The sequence below is a fragment of the Taudactylus pleione genome, unplaced genomic scaffold (assembly GCF_031769625.1).
Source record: "Taudactylus pleione unplaced genomic scaffold, aTauple2 ptg000066l, whole genome shotgun sequence".
NCBI classification, from domain to species: domain Eukaryota; kingdom Metazoa; phylum Chordata; class Amphibia; order Anura; family Myobatrachidae; genus Taudactylus; species Taudactylus pleione.
Window position 1 is genome coordinate 9,193,238 of NW_028284468.1, and position 21,254 is coordinate 9,214,491.

The 21,254-nt window shown below is 43.8% G+C and overlaps 1 protein-coding gene across 1 annotated transcript in view; it reads right to left on the bottom strand.

Moving 5' to 3' along the window:
- The window catches only part of LOC148534435 (uncharacterized), a 153,959-nt gene that overhangs the window by 101,106 nt on the left and 31,599 nt on the right, over nt 1-21,254 (bottom strand). Inside the window, exons 6-8 of the mRNA XM_088466852.1 lie at nt 17,102-17,326; nt 9,673-9,897; nt 5,945-6,169 (exon numbers count right to left, since the gene is read on the bottom strand). Of these exons, the coding sequence (XP_088322978.1) occupies nt 5,945-6,169; nt 9,673-9,897; nt 17,102-17,326 (675 nt within the window). The remainder of the gene's footprint in view (nt 1-5,944; nt 6,170-9,672; nt 9,898-17,101; nt 17,327-21,254) is intronic.

Below are 21,254 nucleotides of genomic sequence, written 5' to 3' on the forward strand. Positions count from 1 at the left end.
TCTGAATACATAGACAAAAGTTGAGTATACTCTATACTTTGTATGTTTGTTTATTGTTTGTTTGTTACTTGTAAATAAAGTGAGTATACTCAGGTAGCCCTGAGAAGCAGGTTTAAGCCAGGTTATAACAGGTGTAGCGCTTAGCTACTAATTAAGGCACTCAACCCAGACTTGAAGGATCACAGACAGCACAGGACCAGACTGGCTGAGGCACAGCTGAGAAACTGCACCGGGAAGAGCAGTACATTTGGAAGGAGTGTGATACTGCAGTGGATTGTTATAGTACCCCCTCCCTAAAGAGCGGATCCAGTCACTCTTAGGAAACATCCCCTCCTACTTTTCTTTTGCCTTTTTAAAAATTCTGAAAATTTCGGAAAAGGTGGACAGCGGTCAGTCACTTGAAAGGCTAGGCAGATACAGAAGGCCCCAACTGAGCAACAGTCTCAGAAGGCCCCGGCTGGGTAGAAGTCTTGGATGGCTCTGGCTGGGCAGAAGTCTGAGATGGCTCTGGCAGGGTGGGATACTCAGATGGTCCCGGCTGGAGAGGAGTCTCAGGTGGTCCCGGCTGGGCAGGAGTCTCGGATGGCCCCGGCTGGGCAGGAGTCTTGGATGACCCCAGCTGGGCAGGCAGAACCTTGCACCAAACAGGCATGGGCAGACAAATCCTTGCACTCGAAGGTGTGGGCAGACAGAACCTTGTGCCCAAAGATGTGGACAGATAGCACCTCACACCCAGAGGCATGGGCAGAAAGAGCCTCATGCCGGAGTTGTGGGCAGGCAGAATCTCATGCCCAGATGCATGTGAAGACAGAACCTCGCAGTCAAAGGTGTGGGCAGAAAGAACCTTGTGCCCAAGGGTGTGTACAGACAAATTTGGTGACAGAAAACTGACACATCTCAGACCTCTTGCAAGGTAACAGACACCTCTTGGGCCTCTGGCAAGGTAGAAGACACCCTTCAGACCTCTGGCAAAGTAATGGACACCTCTCGGATCTCTGGCAAGGTAGTGGACACCTCTTGAACCTACAGAAAGGTAGCGGACACCTGTCAGACCTCTGGCAAGTTACAGTAGCGGACACCTCCTCGTGCCTGGAGGCAAGGGCAGACAAAACCTCATGCCCGAATGCAGGGGCATACACCACCTTATGCCTGAAGTCAAGAGCAGACAGATCTTCAGCTTGGAAGGCAAGGGCAGACCAAACCTCATCCTGGAAGGCAAGGGCAAACAGAAATTCATGGCAGAAGGCAAGGGCAGACAGAACCTCATGCCAGAAGGCAAGTGCATTCAGATGGGCTAGGTGGCACTCAAACATGTGGATGGCACTGCAGCACTTGCCAGATCATCGCGTTGCATTCCTTATGTATGGCTGCTTGTCTAGAGCTTCTGCTACCTGAGACTTTGCATTTGTCTCCTAGTTGCTGCAGTTAACAGTTTATCTTGGTTTCCTGCTTGTTTATTTCAACTGTACCGTTAGATCTGTCTATTCATTTTGGTAATGTACCTGGAAGGCCCGCCCAGTTGAAATGTCAGTCACCATTGGGTCCCTGCAGCTAGCGTAAGGGCAGTCGGCAGGTCGTCTGTACAACATTTAAAAAATACCTTTCATGCAAAAAGCAAGAAAAGAAAAGACAAATATGCCTTTGTGGGGGCACTCTTATAAATAAGCTTGAAAAATTATATTGAAATGATGAATTAAGATAAAACTTAACGTTTAATTAAATACTCCTTAAAAAAGAATTCTCACCAAGGGTGATAATATGCTACCAATATAGGGACAATAGACAAATATATAATACACTTCAAATATATGAACAATTGACAAATATCACAAGATATTCCAAAGAGTATCAAGATATAATCGATCTGGAATTACATGCATAAATGTAATCAAGGCGAAAATGTCTCCATATTATACCCTGAGGAAAAAATAGATAATTAAGTAGAAAATATGTATAAATAATCTATGTCCAACAGGGATATAACACCACTCCAATTAAGCATAACATATAATAATATAGTCTCTGATGTTTTCACAATGAGCAATTTAAACAGTATTAGTGTAGAGTGACTTCTATCATCGGAAACATTGAATTACATTAATATCTAGTCTTTTACGGGGTAGGAACCTTCCTGGCCTGGCTGGCCCATCTCCAGGTTCCACACCCCCAGTCTTGAGTACCTTCCACCGCCCAGCACCCTTCTCCCCTGGAACAGTGTCAATGGGAGTTCGCCGATGCACCATCGGGGCTCGGTGGGGCACACTCATCAGCTCCTCAGCCACCATGTACCTCTCCACCAGTTCGACTAGCTGGTCTGCGGACTTAGGGTCTGCATGGCTCACCCACTTGCGCAGAGATGCAAGTAGTGATCACAGATACCAGTCAATCATGACTCTTTCCACAAACTGTGGTCCTGTCAGCGTCTCGGGCTGCAGCCATTTTGTGGTTAGATGGACGAGGTCATGCATCTGTGAGCGTGGAGGTTTTTCCATTAGGAACTCCAAGCGGTGGACTAGTTGGGCCCGAACAAATGAGGTGACTCCCAAGTGGGTTAGGATCTCCCATTTTAAGTTTGCATAGGCCTTGGCATCATCCAGGCATAAAACATAGTAGGCATTTTGTGGTTCTCCAGGCAGGAAGGGTGCCACAAGACTTGCCCACTGCTCTTTAGGCCACTTCTCTCTTTCGGCAGTTCTTTCAAAGGCCGTAAGATATGCCTCCACATCATCACGCTGGGTCATCTTTTGCAGAAAGTGACTGGCCCGTATGGTGTGAGTGTTAGTTAGCAAAGCAGGGGAAGCATCTCCAAACCGGACTACAAGCTGTTGTACCACCTCTTTTATGGCCTGGCTGTTTTCCGCTATGGCCTGGTGGGTTTCCTTGATGTTGACTTGTTGTTGCCTCTGGGCTGCCTCCAACGCCAATAGTTGCATCTGGGTGGATTCCTGCTGAGCCCTGGTAGCTTCCTGCTGAGCCCTGGTAGCTTCTTGCTGAATTTTGTTTGTTTCCTGCTGAGCTTCCGCAGCTTGGAACAAGGCTTTAACAATGTCCTCCATTTTGTCCTGGGGTGTAGGTTGGAAGCAGAATCTGGCTTCCCTAAGCATCTGTGGACGCCACCTCTATGGACTTCAAAGGACACAACTTTATATCCAAACTGACGAATTGGTGTCTGTCCCTTTAAATTTTAAACAAAAAATTTTCCTTGCTGCAATTTTAGTGTGTGATTCCCGCATTCTCCACCAAATGTGACACAGTCAGGATTGGGGTCCCTCTCCTGGGGTAGATGGACTCCCTCTTTACACACACAGCAGCCGTAGGAACAGGATACAAGTCTGGGGTTCTCATACAAACTGTTCCGTGCCAGTCTTTATTGTGCCAAATGAATATAAACATAAACAAAACATAAACATAAGTCCTAACCCGGCTGGGCACTGGCTACACAGCAGATTCCCTCTCTATAATAATGGTAGGGCCTATTGCCCTCACCATCAACAAAACACGTGCACAGTACTTACAAGGAAAGTAACCAAGTATCTCTGAACAGGCTAGTCTGCCTGCTCTCCCAGGTGTGAGACACTCAGCCACAAACAAACCCAGCTTATATTAGCCATTTCCAGCTGCAAGCCCTAATGAGAATGTTACTAGGCTGAAAGGCCCAAAACCTGGAGTGGCCTGTGGATGGAGCCCTCCCTCTCCTCACATCCACACCCCCAGGATCCAAACTGGCTTTTCTCTAAAGCTGACATTACTAGTCTGTTTTTCCCAAACAGACTTCTCCTGGGGGTTTCAGAATACATATGACAGGAACCTAGGACATACATAAAAGCCATTCCACACTTCTCCAGTGCTTCTATCACAATAGAATATATATATAATAATATAATATATATAATGTGCTGTGCAGCGGTGCCGGGACCCCAGAGTCTGAATGGATGCTGCATGCATGCGCACGGCATCCATTCAGTGCCGTGAGGAGAGGGCTGGGGCCTGATGTTATTTGGAAGCATGCCATGTGGGCATGCTCCTCAGATAATGTCACGTAAGGAGGAGCCCCCCAATTTCAGCTGCGCCGTGCGCTATAATGAGCGCATAGCACTGGAGCGAGCCCTGGTTAAAGTGGGCGTGTAATGCTACATCTGAGAGGCATCATAAAATGTACTTACATCCAAATGTAAATAAGCCCAAAAGTAGTTAGTAAGATCTACTTGTTGAGGAAAACACACTGATACTTCTCAGAAATTGCATATTATTATTATTATTATTATTATCCTTAATTTGTATGGCGCCACAAGGATTCCGCAGCGCCTTACATAGTACATAAACATAGTGCACAAACATAGTACATAGACAGTTGAGCAGAACAAGAAAACAGTGTCATACAGTTTAAGACAATGCAATACAAGTACATGGTATATAAACACTGCTGCAACAGAAGCAGGATGGCAAAAGTCAGGGGTTAGGTGCTTTTGAGTATAGAGCAGATAATATAAGTAAAGAAAGAATAAGCACAAGAGGAAAGAGGGCCCTGCTCGTGAGAGCTTACATTCTAGAGGGGATGGGCAAACAGACAGGGGTGACACGGATGGGGTAGAAAGTGAGCATGGGACAGAGGGTTAGGATGACAGATGGGTGGATTCCTATTTTACAGTATGTGTGGAAGTCATTTGAATTAAGATTTATGCCACTGACATTCTACTTTAAGAGGCAGTTTTTGTAGGTGTCTATGGAAAGCCATGGCTGTTATATCAGTTTACGTGAAGTCTGACGGGTAGCTGAAGCCACTTCGTGAAGGGCTATTTAGAGAGTTTGGTTAACGTATAAACCAGCAGTCTCAAGTAAATGTAGAAATTGGTAAAAGTAGTTATTGTAAAGAGATGTTCAGATGTAAAATAATAAGTTGTGATCAAGTTGTGATCAAGTGTGAATTCTATAAGGCACATTTATTGATTTGGAGGGTGATGGGAGACATGTGAGGTTTGCAGGATATTTATTCCATAGTATATCCGCTGTCCGTGTGTGGGGCCTGGATTTGGTGATATGTCACCAGATAATAAAAGCAGAAGAATGGAGAAGTAGATATAGTTGTAGGTGTGTAAAATTTTTTTATAGTGACACAATGAGGCTGTAATAGTCAATTTTTGATGAAAAGAAATCTCATTAGTTTTTAGAGTAGGTGAGTGACTCAATAGGGGGGCAGTGTGCCCAGAGAGGGGAGATGCAGGGAGAGTTAGGGATGTTATATCCTTAGAGAAAATACAGGGATTTGAAAAAAAGAAATGTGTAGTACATGGTGAGTTTTAGGTTTGTTTTTTTAGACAAATTTTAAGTAATGGTATCTTAATCTGAAATTACCTAAGATGTTGGTCAATGTTTGTTCAAATGTTTGATTAACTGTTATGTAATCACACTTTGTGCATTTAACACTTGGTGTTTTTAACCCCAGCTGCAAACAGCCCCAGCTGCCCCTAGACTGAATATAAGGAGTGGTAACCCTTGATTAAGACAGGCTACAACTGACTCAATTGGCTTGCTGATCAAAGGAGATAACTTGCTCTGAGTTGGAGCAAAAACCAGGCCAGATATATACCATAAACTATGCTTCACTGACCAATACAGACTATACAGGAAGAGAAAAAAAAAAAAAAAAAAAAACTATGCAAGAGATACAGTCACATACATTTGAATCCACACACGATTGCAAGCATGAGGTTCTATGCAGAATATCGGTGCAATAAGCAAGATGAGACATAGCCATAGGGATCATTGTGCCTTATAACCAATGCGGGGAAATTATACTAATGAGCCTATTTGAATGTACTGTATATATCTGTGTTTTTTTATTAATATAATAGCTGCAAAATGGGGATAAGGTGCAACAGGAAGATTGCTACTATTTCAGGGAGTCTCCCTAACAATGAGGGAGAGTTGGCAAGTATGGTCTTACCTGTAACGCCACATGTTGGTTGTTTCTGGCCAGGTGGGGTCTTTGTACCAGCAATCTCTTCTCCATTTGAGGTCACACACCAACAGTAACCGGTGCTGCCGTGACATTGCTTCGGATGGTAGTCGCCCTTCTCATCACAGTCAGGTACATATTGTCCCCGCGGGGGCTGGTCTCCGTGTAGTTTCTGTAGTCTCTGTTGTTCCTTCAAGCAGGGAGCATCAGCTACTGAAAACAAGAGACAAGTACTAACATTGTAAAATTTTAAGATTAGTTAACACAGAAGGATTTTTAACTCACTAATCTGCTGACACTAAGGTGCCCATACACGGTGCGATATGCACCTTGCGCTGCGACTTGCGATTCGATGGCCAACATATCGGGCGGTCTCCACACACAGATTGATAGGGTGGCCGACCGCTCTATATGCCGGCACCCCCCTCCCCCACCCGCATAGCACTGCACGGGATCGTAAATCACATCCCCAGATCTAGTGAACATGCAGCAAGATCTAGAGGTGCGATGTACGATCCCACAAGAGCGCGCACTGGCTGATATCATGCCCACACACGGTACGATATAGCAGCGATATTGTACCAATCCGTTGAATTGGCTGTTATATCCCACTGTGTATGGGCACCTTAATAAGGCTTTGAGTAATAGAGTAGTAAAATTTTATTAATGAAAACGTTTTTTTTATTTTTTATTTTTGTTTTCACTTTACAACTTTGAATTGATTAGTGAGTGTCTCTTGGAAAACAAAGGGGTCTATTTACTAAGCAGTGTTAGGAGAAGTGAAAAGTGATAAGGTGCCAGCCAATCAGCTCCCAACTGTCATTTTTCAAACACAGCCTGTGAGATGGCAGTTGGGAGCTGATTGGCTGGCACCTTATCACTTTTCACTCTCCACTATTCACTTCTCCTAACACTGCTTAGTAAATATTGATTCTTCCGCACGCATTGGACTAGCATCAATGTAAAAAAAATTGCACAAAAAATGTAGCATAGGTGTTACTTAATGAAATCCATAGACTGCGTCTAATGACCTCACTTAGTGTTTGTAGTGGAAGGACACAGGAACAAGAGGAGAAAGTGATTGCTTATACCAGTAGGATGGCTACGGACGGGATGCCAGACGTTGGTATACCAACGCCAAAATCCTGATGCCTGTCAGGATGCCGCGATCCTGAAGGGATCAAGATACCGATGACGACATCCTGAACACTGGCATCCCGTAGAGAACTATACTAGTGTTAGCCCTGGGATGGGGGGGTTAGGATTCGGGACCTCTCGGGGTGGATTAGGGGATGGTTAGGTTTAGGGTGCGGGAAGGGGGGTTAGGGTTAGGCACCACCAAGGGGAGGTTATGGTTAGGCACCACTGGGAGAGGGTTAGGGTTAGCGGGGCAGAGGGGGAGGGTTATGGTACTTACCGGCCCCTGTCGGGATATGGAAGATCGGGATGCCGCTGTCGGTCTTCTGACCACTGGCATCCCGTCCAGCAGTATATCGATTCCATACCAGCCTGGCCTTAGAAGTTCTGAATGTGATGATTATTACAACTTATTTAACTTGGAGTTTCTTGCTTTAATATGGGACATAACTAAACATTTTAGGGACTATTTGGCTTCAACATCATTTATAGTCTTCACTGGTAACAACCAACTGGCTTACTTTAGCAATGCCTGACAGTGGGACAATTATAAATGTCCAGATTTGCAAATTATAACTGCACCTTAAAATATTGACCTTTAAATAACTATCAGCAATGCAGATGTGTTCTTTAGATTGCAAATTGGAAGATGCATTTGGGAAATTGATGGAGCTACCAGATGCGCTGCAATTAATAAAAATGAATGGAGTCAAATTCAGAGGACATCCAGTCACTGGTCATGTAAAGATGTTACTGGACTGAAATTAAGATTGAAATCAGATTAAATGAAAAGGAGGCAATCCAGACTGTATCATATTAAAGCAGTATGATTCCAGGGGGGTTCTGGAAAAAGTTGACTATTCAGACCAAGGGCTAGATTTATCAACAAGTGATAATCTTGTTATCACCTGGTACTAATCATAGTTGGTGCTCCAACCAATCAGCTTCTGACTGTTATGTGTTTGAAAAATGACAGGAGCTGATTGGTTGGAGCACCATTTAAGATTAGTAACGAGTGATAAGAAGAATATAACTCATTAATAAATCTGGGCCAAAGTATTGATCCAATTACCCATACAACTGTATTGTATTTCCTCAACAGGACCAAGAAGTTATCTTCAAAGCCACAATGATCAGTCAGGTAACGGATCACAGCAAAATAAAGCAAGTATCTGAATGCAAGTATTCTACATACTGTAGAAAGACAGAATAAGAATGACCAGGTCTGTGCCACAGGAAATCATGAGAAAACAGATCAGAGATTACTATTACATCCTATCATAAGCTGGAGGTCTTTGGAATTGGTGGCCTTAGGTAGCCAAAAACGTGACCCTAATCTAAAAGGCTACACCTATGCACTTACCATCTTCCATCATTATTCCAGATTTAGGGGTCTAGTTACTAAGCTGTGTTAGGAGACAGAGTGAAAAGTGATAAGGTGCCAGCCAATCAGCTCCTAACTGCCTTCTCACAGGCTGTGTTTGCAAAATGACAGTTGGGAGCTGATTGGCTGGCACCTTATCACTTTTCACTCTGTCTCCTAACACTACTTAGTAAATAGACCCCTTACTGTCACACTGGTAAAAGTCCTCACTGCATAATCCGCTGCAGAGGTGCACTGACATGACTATGTGTGACCTTATAGATATCCAGAGAAGATCTTTGTTGATCAAGGCCCACCATTAAAATTTCAGCTCTTATACATACTTTGTTCTATCTATGGCTACAAGAAATTACAGACAACATCAGGATGCAGTTCATATCCCGGCTGTTGGGATGCCGGGGCTCAGAATACTTGCGCTGGAATCCCGACAACAATCACAATCCTGACAATCGGCATTCCGACCGCAAGAATTGGGGTTCTGGGGAGGGTTAAGGGTTAGGCACTAGGGGGAGGGTTAGGGTTAGGCTGCAGGTGGGGAGGGTTAGGTTTAGGTTGTGGGGAGGTGTAACCTGCAGGTGTCGGTATCCTAACCCTATTGGGATCCAGCGTCTGGCTTCTGACCGCTGGGAACCTTAACGTCGGCATTGTGTACCCAACCCACAACATCCTATCATCAGTGTAATAGATTATGCAAAAGGAATTTGAATTAATTAATTGAACCTTATCATTGCAAAAACAAATGGAAGAGTCAAATATTACATATATAACAATACAATCCAATGCTGGCTATACTCCTTATTGCTTTCTCTTTGCATGGCTGATTATGGACGTTGAGGTTGGAGACTATGACCAGGATCAGAAGCAGCCATCCTCCATAATATTATGTGACAGATAACTGCAGCTGATTGTAAGATGTAAGAGGAAGTCATTGAAGACAAGATGCAGTAATGCCAGGATACATGACACAGCTCCATAGCTCTGCCTATAACACTGGCAATTGGAACACAAGTTTGGTTAAGGTGTAACTAATGAAATAGCAAGCCCGATGCTTGATGGTAAGGATGATGATGTATTGTCGGAAACTAGAGGCATATGTTGCTGATGTGGGGAATATACATGCAGAGATGTGTACAGCTCTCCAAATGCTAATAAATAATTATACTACTAACTCTGAATCCTCCCCAGAGAGTCTTACCCGGGACTCCACATGTTGGGTGTTTCTGGCCAGGTGGGGTCTTTGTACCGGCAATCTCTTCTCCATTTGAGGTCACACACCAACAGAAACCGGTGCTGCCGTGACACTGCTTCAGATGGTAGTTGCCCTTTTCATCACACTGAGGCACATGAAGTCCCAACGGGGGTTTGTCTCCATGTAGTGTCTGTATTTTCTGTTGTTCCATCAAGCAGGGAGCACCAGCCACTAAGAATGGGACAAGTGATTATGTCATATTTTAAGGTTAGTTAAAACAAAAGTTTTTGGAACCCACACATCTGCCCACATGAAGACTTTGAGTAAAGGTCTATGTTGGATTTCATAAAATAATGGTTACAAGCAGTCTAGGCATTAAGGGGTATATTTACAAAGGTTACATTTTGATTTTAGTGTGATTTCACATTCGATTTTCATTCGATTTTGCATTTGGAGATTTATTAAAGGCAAAATCAAATGTAAAATCGAACATAAACACCGAATTTCACTCAAATCCTACTCAAAATCAAACATCGGAAAAACATTGTTACTTGTACATAGACCAACACACAAATCCCTTATTTACTATTATTCGATTGTAAATTGAACTTCAAATCGAACTTCAATCCCCACGTGAATAGACCTGCTTTATGCTTTCGATTTTAGCATGAGCAGTTTAGTTTTCACACAGATACATGCATACATCAGTGAGGTGCATGCATGTATCTTACTGTGAAAAGCTTCGAAAGAGTTAAAGTAAAAAATAAAATGACATGAGGTCCCCCCCTAAATACACAACCAGCCCCGGACTTTTCATAGCCAGTCCTGGTTGTATAAGTACAGGGAAAAATTGCGTAGGGTTCCACTGTACTTAGCATGACCAGCACCAGGCTCTGATCCGGTCCTGGTTCTGGAATTAGAGGGGAAAAAAATGCGTAGAGTTCCTTTGTAATTTCCACAACCAGCACCGGACCCTTTCTAGCTGGGGGCTGGTGCCACAGCCAGGGGAGCCATTTCACCGGCCCGCCAGCTGAAGCATCAGCTCATACCACTAGTCAGCCCAAGCCAGGGATCCCCGGGGGGTTGAGGACCCCCCCAATAAAGGGTTCCCCTCTCCAGGGCAACCCTGGCCAAGGCTTGAAGTCAATTGAGAGCCGCAGGGTTACTAAAGTTGAGTCTGCGATTCCCACCATTGACTGGTACTTACACAACCAGGACTGGCTATGAAAAGTCCGGGGCTGGTTGTGTATTTAGGCGGGGATCCCATGTAATTTTTATTTTAAACTTTGTTTCTTTCTAAGCTTGTTACAGTAAGATACATGCTGGTATCTCACTGATGTATTCATGAAGAAGAGAGAAGGGAGAAAGTATCTGCAAACTAATTATTGTAAATAGAAAACCCATATATAATTATATTATGTATTCAATTAGGTAGTGGGTGTGCAGCGCTGATCAACCAAAATTAATTAAATTTTTTTTAAAAAGAAGTAAGGGGTTGTTTTGGTGGGCGCACAAGAACAAATTGATAATCAATAAAATGTAGCTTTAATTTCATAATATATTAAAAATACCCCAATTTTAGGCGGATTATAAAGTGAAACATAAAGGGTTAAAAATGTTGTTATACAGAACAACTATGTTGTGTGAAAGAAAATAGTCCTAGATAAATGTGAACACTCAATTAAAATAAAAAATCAGGTCCACTGATGAATTGGTAATGATTTAAGGTAATGCCATGTAACTAAATGGATTCAGAATGTATTACAGGTTGAGTCTCCCATATCCAAATATTCAGAAATACGGCATATTCCAAAATACTGATTTTTTTTGGCATGACTGAGATAATGAAACCTTTGATTTTTGATGGTTCAATGTACAAAAACTTTGTCTAAGGCACAAATTATTAAAAATAATGTATAAAATGACCTACAGGCTGTGTGTATGAAACATATATAAATTTCATTTCTGTACACAAACTTTGTTTGAGCCACAAAATTATTGAAAATATTGTATAAAATTACCTGCAGGCTGTGTGTATAAGGTGTATATAACACATAAATGCATTCTGTGTGTATATTTGGGTCCCATTCTTAAGATATTTCATTATTAAATGCAAATATTCCAAAATACGGAATATTCCGTTATCCAAAATACCCCTGGTCCCAAGCATTTTGGATATGGGAGACTCAACCTGTATAAGGAAAATACGGTGAAGACAGAATACCAATATATTTTGTTCAATATCTTCAAAATTTTCCTGATATTGGCTTCTCATAATTGTCTGCATCACCAGTAGATATTAATATATTTCTGAACTCCACAACGGATTACAAGTGCATTTAATATAGAGCAGCCCAAAAAGAAAATGTATTTCCCTTTTTGTTAGTAGGGAGAGCAGATTTAATGGGGGTACATAATTATTCACACACCTTAGATGTTAATACTGTACAAGCCACCTCTTAATATTTCTGTGCCAGCACAATCAATGCTTAAAGATTTAATTAAGCAACACTCAGAAATATAGGGAATTGATATTATATCCCAGTCAAGTGTAAGAGTACTTAGGGCCGTATTCAATTTGAGGTGAAAAGTCAGTTTAAGCGTGTTTTTGGCGGAAACTTTTCGCCGATGACGTCATTTTCGCCTGTTTGACTTTTACCCCGTATTCAATTTGAAAGACTGCAATGTAATAGATGGAAAAGTTTCGACAATGAATGGGAGGTGGAAAAAAGTGCAGAATTGGGGTTTTGGGGTGCAACATTGCGGGAACCCCCCTGCAGCCTTCAGACAGTCCCCCAGAGGTAAACCGTGTCAAAATTTTTTTAAGGACACCCCAAAAAATGACTTTGAAAAGGGGCGAAAAAAAAATGTTGGGGTACAAACTTAAAAACTAGCGAACTTGACTCTGGGGGGGTCCCCAAGTATGCCCCAAGTGTTTTTTTGATTGCAGGTGCTTGCGGAAGGTGGATTTTTCATGATTTTTTCAAATTCACTTTAGCAACTTTTAAATATGCTGACCCCCATTTTCAAGAACCCAAAATTTGCTGGGATAACTTATTTTGTGGAAAAAAACCTCCAAAATACTATTCTGCATCACATATAGAAAAACGCTATTTAGCAGCTAAATAGGCCGTTTAAAAAAACGAAATACTTTCAGCAAGCCAAATGGGGTGTACCATAGGGAACCCCCACGTCAGAGCATCATTTGGGGGGTGTTAGGCTGATTTCCCCAAAACCGACAGTACTTTCCGCTGTTCAAGTTTCGCCGGGCCCCGTTTTCGCGTACTTCCATATAGGCGAAAAGTCTGGGCCACAAAAAAGTATCGCGGCTCGGCTCATATTGAATACGGCTCTTAGTCTTTTTTAATTAACCACACCCTAATATTTCTGTACCAACATAATCAATATTGCATATATATTTAAACAGCACTCAGAAATACAGGGAGTTGATATTATATCCCGATAAGGTACAAATGTACTTGATCCCCTTTGATTGTTAGTATTGCAACATATTAGTAGAAGTAGTTTATCAAGCAGCGGCAACAGTATCCTTAAGGTGCCCACACACATAGCGATATTTTACACGATTTGGCCGATTTCGACGAATCGTGGCGACGAATCGGGTAAAAAAAAGTACAAATTGTGAGTTTATACTCACGAGCACGATGCTGATGCGCATCTCCGCTCATCGTACATCGCATCTTCTGATCTGCCGTGCTGTAGGGCAGATTAGCCAATCTGGGATACAATGCATTGGCTGCAAGATAGATCTTTAGTCAGATTGGACATTTTTAACTCCAAATCGTGATCACGACGGCAAGGGAGCTCCCGTGAAAGTTCATGAGGAAATTGGCCATAAAATCGTATCGTGAGGACATCGTTATGTGTGTGGGCACCATAAGACTGCTGCTCATATGTGCTGTTTCTTAGATAAATAATTCTTTATAATTCACAGATTATTCACACTCTATATAAATCGTTTACAATAAATGTGCAACAGTTGTCTAAAGAGTTTGACAATTATTGAAGTGTTAATGGTGTAACACCACTTGTAATAAATGTATATAATAGACAATTCTCAAGTTCTTATACTATGAAATGGTTAGGTGTATATTGACATCTGTCTCTAATTACATATCACAGGTTTTCTTACTGGTAGTCTCCACTGCTCTTTGTCATGTATTACAATGGGAGCTGCTAACTAAAACGCTATGGGGTAAATTTACTAAAGGTCGATTTGCAACACGATTTGAGGAGTGATTTAGCACTTCTCAAATCGACTCAAATCGCATGCAGTGAAAACCGTTTTTTCACTGCATTTACTATTAGTCGATTTGTTTTGCGATTTGCAAAACCAATTCGATTTGAGTCAGTTTTGAAGAGTGATTTGCTGTTCGATTTGGCAAGTTCATGTCCAAATTGAACGGCAAATCACCCTTCAAATCACTCTTCAAATCCCCGACACAACGAACTGCTTCATGCTTTCACTTTCGGCATGAGCAGTTCATTGTCACACAGATACATGCAGATATCAGTGAGATGCCTGCATGTATCTGCCTGGAAAAAGTGTCTAAATAGTTAATTTAAAAAAAAAAATGTGAGGTCACCCCCCAAAAAAAGAACCAGCCCCGGACTACTGAAACCCAGTTCTGGTTGACTAAGTACAGGGAAAAAATGACGTAGGGGCTCCCTGTACTTAGTACAACAGCACTGGGCTATGGGAAGTAGAGCTGGTTCTGGATTTACAGGGAAAAATTTGCGTAGGGTTTCCCTGTAAGATCCAGAACTAGCCCTGGACCCTTTCTAACGGGGGACTGATGCCACAGCCAGGGGAGCCCTATCACTGGGCCCCCCAGCCGCAGCATCAGCCCTGACCATTAGTCAGCCCAGGCCAGGGATCCCTGGGGAGTTGGAGACCCCTTCAAAAAAGGGGTCTCCCTCTCCAGGGTACCCCTAGCCTGGGCTGATAGCCCGGGGATATCCCCGCCACCCCTGGGCGGTGGGTGGTAGGTTGATCGTGACAGTGTGGTGTAAAAAGAGATATAAATAAACATTGTCTTTCCCGTAGAACTGCAGGTCCCAGCAAGCATCCCCCGCATGCTGGTACTTGGAGAACCACAAGTACCAGCATGCGGGGCATTAAGGGCCCACTGGGACTTGTAGTTCACCCGTAAAGAAATGTCCCAAGAAACACACACACCTTACAAAGTATAACTTTAATACATACATACATACATGCATATGCTCACACAATACTCACCTATCTTACCTCCAGTGGTTCCCTTCTCCAGTAGGCATCCATGGGTTAAAATAATAAATCCAAAAAACCGGACCCTCGCATTAAGGAGTAATCAGTCTAACCAGACTGATTACTCCTTCCAGAATGAAGCGCACAGATGCGGCTTCATCCTTTGAAGCTCCGTGTCTGTGTGTTCATTGGCGGAGAGAGGTCAGGCCCCGCCTCTCAGCCAATGAACGGCTCCTCCGTTGGTGGGAGCCGCAGGGTTACTAAAGTTTATCCTGCGGCTCCCACCATTGACTTCAATGGAGGAAGCTGTTCATTGGCTGAGAGGCAGGGCCTGACCTCTCTTTTTTCCCTGTACTTAGTCAACCAGAACTGGGTTGGCAAAGTCTGAGGCTAGTTGTGTTTTGGGGGGGTGACCTCACGTCAATTTTTTCTTTATTTAACTCTTTAATTGCTTTTTACAGTGAGATACATGCAGGCATCTCACTGATGTCTGCATGTATATGTGTGAATCCGACCTGCTCATGCTCAAATCGAAAGCATGAAGCAGGTCTATTGTATTGGGGATTTGAAGCATGATTTGAAGTCCGATTTTGAGGACGATTTCAATTCGAATGATAGTGAATAAGGGTTTTGTGTGTTGGGCTATGTAAAAGTACCAATGTTTTTCCGATGGTCGATTTGAGGGCGATTTGAGTCCAAAGTGGATTTGAAGTCCGATTTTACATGAGATTTGGCCTTTAGTAAATACTCAAAACCGAATCCAAATCGAATGAAAATCGTACCTCAAATCACTCAAAATGCCAAATCGACCTTTAGTATATTTACCCCTATATCTAGTTAATATAGGCAGTGTTTGGCCCCATAATTGCAAGTCACAGGTTTGCTTAGTGGCAGTCTCCCCTACTTATTTTCATGTATCAAAGTGAGAGCCGCTACCTAAAGCACTTCATCAAACTAGTATAGGCAATATTAAGCCCCAATAAACAATCACAGTGGACCCGCTAAAAACGCAGACGCGTGTTTCACTGTAAGTAACAGCTTTGTCAAGGCTGAACCCAATTGTTCAGTTCAGCTGGGTATTATTTCAGAAATGGAGCTCCAATAATTTTGCTACCTTGTGTCACATGGGATCACTGACCAATAGGAGACGACTATACTCGCGGTCATGTGATCTCCTCCCATGTGGTCTGGAACAGCAGATCGTAAACATTGGTCATAGTCATATGGTCAAAACCTTCATCCAATGAAAAGGAAGGTGTGTCAGTCTATTGTGATCGTATTAAAAACAATTGTCAGGGGAAACAGCTCAAAGATAGTAAGTGCAGAGTAATAGGTTATTGTCAGTAACATCTAGAAACAGTATTAGGCAGTTGATATAGAAAATAGTATCTTAAAGAAACTATTAAAATGATGCCTCTATAAAATATATGAACTATAGAAATTTACCTATAAATAAATATTTGAACTAAATAAAACAGATAGTAACCTACTAAGAAAAGGGAAAGAAAAGAGGGGGAAGGAAAATAAAAAAGGGGGTTTTTGTGTGTATTATATCACCATTAAGATCCCTCCTTAAAATCATAAAAGGAAGGAAAATAGGACCTCATTCAGAGGCGGTCGTTAGATGCAGGCAGTCGCCCTGAATCAGGGCAGCCGCTTGCATCCAGAACGGCCGCCTCCTTGTCGATCATCGCGCCAATTGGGGCTTACGACCAGACCCTAGGGTAGGGTCTGGGCAATCGTAAGCCCCAGGGAGCTTTCTGCTCTGATGGAGCAGGAAGCTCCACACTGACATCACTGATGATGTCAGTGCGGCCGCCCACCAAACGGTAGGCGTTCGTAAAGGAACGCCTCCGTTTTGGAAACCACCCCCCCGGCCCGCCTACCAAACGGGGGCAGCTGTCGATCAACATCGACAGCCGCCCTTTTGGTAGCGAGCTCCGGAGCGAGAGAGTTTCTCTGTCGCTCCGGGGCTTGCGCATGCGCAGTGCGGCCGCTGCGCGTGCGCAGGCCTAACCATCGAGTCGGTTACGAGCGCATCGGCGCTCGCGACCGACTCTGCATAAGGTCCATAGTGCATATGTTGCCGATGTGGGGAATATGCATGCAGAGATGTGTACGGCTCTCCAAATGCTAATAAATAAATAATTACACTACTAACTCTGAATCCGCCCCAGTGAGTCTTACCCGGGACTCCACATGTTGGGTGTTTCTGGCCAGGTGGGGTCTTTGTACCAGCAATCTCTTCTCCATTTGAGGTAACACACCAACAGTAACCGGTGCTGCCGTGACACTGCTTCGGATGGTAGTCGCCCTTTTCATCACACTGAGGTACATGAAGTCCCAATGGGGGTTTGTCTCCATGTAATGTCTGTATTTTCTGTTGTGCCATCAAGCAGGGAGCACCAGCCACTAAGAAAGGGACAAGTGATTATGTCATATTTTAAGATTAGTTAAAACAAAAGTACTTGGAACACACACATCTGTCCACATGAAGACTTTGAGTAAAGGTCTATGTTGGATTTCATAAAATAATGGTTACAAGCAGTCCAGGCACTAAGGGGCATATTTACAAAGGTTCAATTTTGATTCTAGTGTGATTTCACATTCGATTTTCATTCAATTTTGCATTTGGAGATTTACTAAAGGCAAAATTGAATGTAAAATCGAACATAAAACCGAATTTCACTCAAATCCCACTCAAAATCAAACATCGGAAAAACATTGGCACTTGTACATAGACCAACACACAAATCCCTTATTTACTGTTATTCGATTTTAAATTGAACTTCAAATCGAACTTCAAATCCCCAAATGAATAGACCTGCTTTATGCTTTCGATTTTAGCATAAGCAGTTTAGTTTTCACACAGATACATGCATACATCAGTGAGGTGCATGCATGTATCTTACTGTAAAAAGCTTAGAAAGAGTTAAAGTAAAAAAACATTACGTGGGGTCCCCCCCTAAATACACAACCAGCCCCGGACTTTTCATAGCCAGTCCTGGTTGTGTAAATACAGGGAAAAATTGCATAGGGTTCCACTGTACTTAGCACAACCAGCACCACGCTCTGATTCGATCCTTGTTCTGGCATTAGAGGGGAAAAAATGTGCACAGTTCCCCTGTAATTTCCACAACCAGCACCGGACCCTTTCTAGCAGGGGGCTGATGCCACGGCCAGGGGAGCCCTTTCACTGGGCCCCTCAGCCGAAGCATCAGCCCTGACCGCTAGTCTGCCCAGGCTCAATAAAGGGGCCCCCTTTCTCCAGGGCACCCCTGGCCAAGGCTGATAGTACGGGGCTATCCCCGTCACCTCTGGGCAGTGGGTGGCAGGTTGATAGTGTAAGTGTAGTGTAAAAAAAGAAGAGTATAAACATTGTCTTTACAAGTAGAACTACAGGTCCCAGCAAGCCTCCCCCGCAAGTACCAGCATGCAGGGCATTAAGGGTTCACTGGTACCGGTAGTGCACATGTAAAGAAATGTTTAAATAAACACAATACACACACACACACCGTGACCATATAGCTTTAATACATACATACATACACACTCACACATACTCCCCTACATTACGTGGACTGGTCCCCTTCTCCCTGTAGGCATCCATAGTTTTCATAAAATGAAAAAATGAGAAATGTGACCGATGAACTAAGTAACAACCACGATGGTTGTTACCTCCCGAATGAAGAGCTCAGACGTGGCTTCTCCCTTTGTAGAGCTCAGTCTATTGAAGTCAATGGAGTGCCGCAGGGTTACTAAAGTTGAATCTGCGGTTCCCACCATTGACTGGTGCTTACACAACCAGGACTGGCTATGAAAAGTCCGGGGCTGGTTGTGTATTAGGTTGGGACCCTATGTAATTTTTTTTTTTTACTTTAACTCTTTCTAAGCTTGTTACAGTAAGATACATGCATGCATCTCACTGATGTCTGCATGTATCTGTGTGAAAATGAACTGCTCATGCTGAAAATGAAAGCATGAAGCAGTTCTATTCAGTCGGGACTTTTAAGTTTGTTTTGAAATGGGATTTGCTGTTGGATTTGTACATGAACATGTAAAAATGACCAGCAAATCACTGTTCAAAAATGAACCAAATCGAATTTGATTTAGAGAATTCTTCCAAAATCGAATTTTAGTAAATGTGGGATATGAAGAGGCATTTGTACTTTTGTTTTTATTTGATTTGAGGTAAGCTAAATCGAACATCAAAATTAAAGTAAAAACAAACTTTGATATACCCCTAAGTAGGTATTTGTTTCAATATAAGGGGGAATTCAATTAGCAGCTTTCATTTGCCATGGCTAATTGATCCCCTAGCAGTTTCCAGGGATTTTTTTCACCTGCCTGATGCAGGTTAAAAAAATCCCAGATAAGTAGCACAGTTTCCGCGATCGTGACCTTATCACGGATGCTATGTGTATTCGACCGAAAACTGATAATTTTTTTGAAGAATAAAATGGGATCTAATTGAAATATAACGAAGGTTTGTGCTAAAACCGAGGGCACATAAACTTCTAGTCAGGGATAGAGGGGGTTAATAAAGTTAAAGATGGTTGTTTTTTGTTTGACAGTGGGTCGGCAGATGTGATAGGCCGAGAGGTTAGGGGGCGTGTTATGTGACAAGGGTGTGGGGAATCTGCTGTTGTAAAATCTGCCGCTTTGAATTTGATCTGCGACAAGATAAGTGCAGTTTCTTGGTAGATCTGTTCTTTGATTGTATTCTGACTTTTCACTTTTTCTTTATTGTATCCTTCCTTCGTCTCTCCCTACTCTAGCTCTTTCCCTATTCTAGGTCTTTCCTCGCCTGTAGCTCTTCCAATACTCTGATATCAAATGCAGCGCCCCCAACGTGCACCCCCAGTGCCCGCCCATCTCTCAGATACATCTCAGCTGAGCCTGCCCTCCCGGCGGACTGTAGGGTCAGACACGGTCTCCTCACCTGTGGTGAGCGCTGCAGTCACGGGTGCGGCAGTGCCACGAGCGCTCGCATCACGTGCCACCGCCCCTGCCCCTTGTCCCCCAGTGGTCGCCAGTATTAGCGCAACTAGGGTCCGGTGCCGGGGGGGTCAGAAGCAGCCAGGCATACTACCGCGGGCACGCATTTCGGCCGTTCCCACGGGCACCCGCGGCAAGTCACGCCGCCAGTCCCTTGTCTCCCGGTGACCGCCCAGTTCAAGTCGGCTTATGTCCAGGGGCTGCCAGCTCCTCCAGACCCGCAGCTTGGCCCTCTGGTGCAGCAGTTAGGCAGGATTTGCGGCCTCTCCCTCGCTGCTATGCCCGCAGCTCCCTCAGTCTTTTTCACTCCCTCTCCTATTCCCCTTCCTCAGCCCAATCAGGCTGCGGACACGGTCAGTGCACACGATGCTGCCTCAGTCTCTTCTTTTACAGGCGACAGTCTGGGGGAGGTACCAGTGGTCGGAGCCCCGACCAGAAGTGGAGCGGCTGACGTCACAGCCAGCGCAAGGGCTGGAATCACCAATGTCATTGTCAGTCCTTCCGGTGAGTGTGCCAGTACATCTGACTGCAGGTATAGTTCCATTTCCTCCTCCTCTTCAAGTGATAGTTTGCTTAGGGCTAGACGTAAACGGGCCCGTAGGTCTTGTAGACGTTGCTCATGTCGTCGAAGGCATTCTAGCAAATGGTCCTCAGGGAGTAGTACCAGTGTAGATCGAGGGGCAGGTCCTGACGATGTGATACACTGCGCTAATATGACAGTCACTCAAGATATGCGTACCAGGGTTAAGCAGCGAATCAAAAAAGGGCGCTACATAGACATGTTCACCCTTGCAGCTACGGCGAAAAAAGCTCTTGCGACCGCAAAGGCTAAAGGGGGTATTGGGCTGGAGGCATATAAGTCCTACACTAATTGGATATCAGGGTTTTGTGTGTTTTTCTGCTTTGCTATCTTAAAACAAGGCCGTCCGAGTACCTTAATGTGAATCGATATTTGCACCTGATACACGGCCTATTCAAGTCATCACGGGGTGTGGTATGGCTTCATTACGACGAGGAGTTTAGTCGTCAACGGGATCGGGTCATGGTCATGAACCTATGTTGTAAAGAGGTTGAGGTGTGGATGCAGGTGACGCAGCCTACACGCATCCTTTCTGATCAGTTCCCTGGGCGGCCAGTTCAACCCTTGTCCCCCTCGGCACCAAGGGCAGTCAGTAGAGGGCAGAACAAGCATAGGTGTTATGCGTACAATAACAGGAATTGCACCCTGGGAAACAGGTGTCGTTTTCGACACCAGTGCCTCCGCTGTGGCGCAACACACCCCAGTAAGGATTGCTCCCGTAGCCCAGGAGGGGTTCAGGCCGCCACCACAGCACCCACTGCC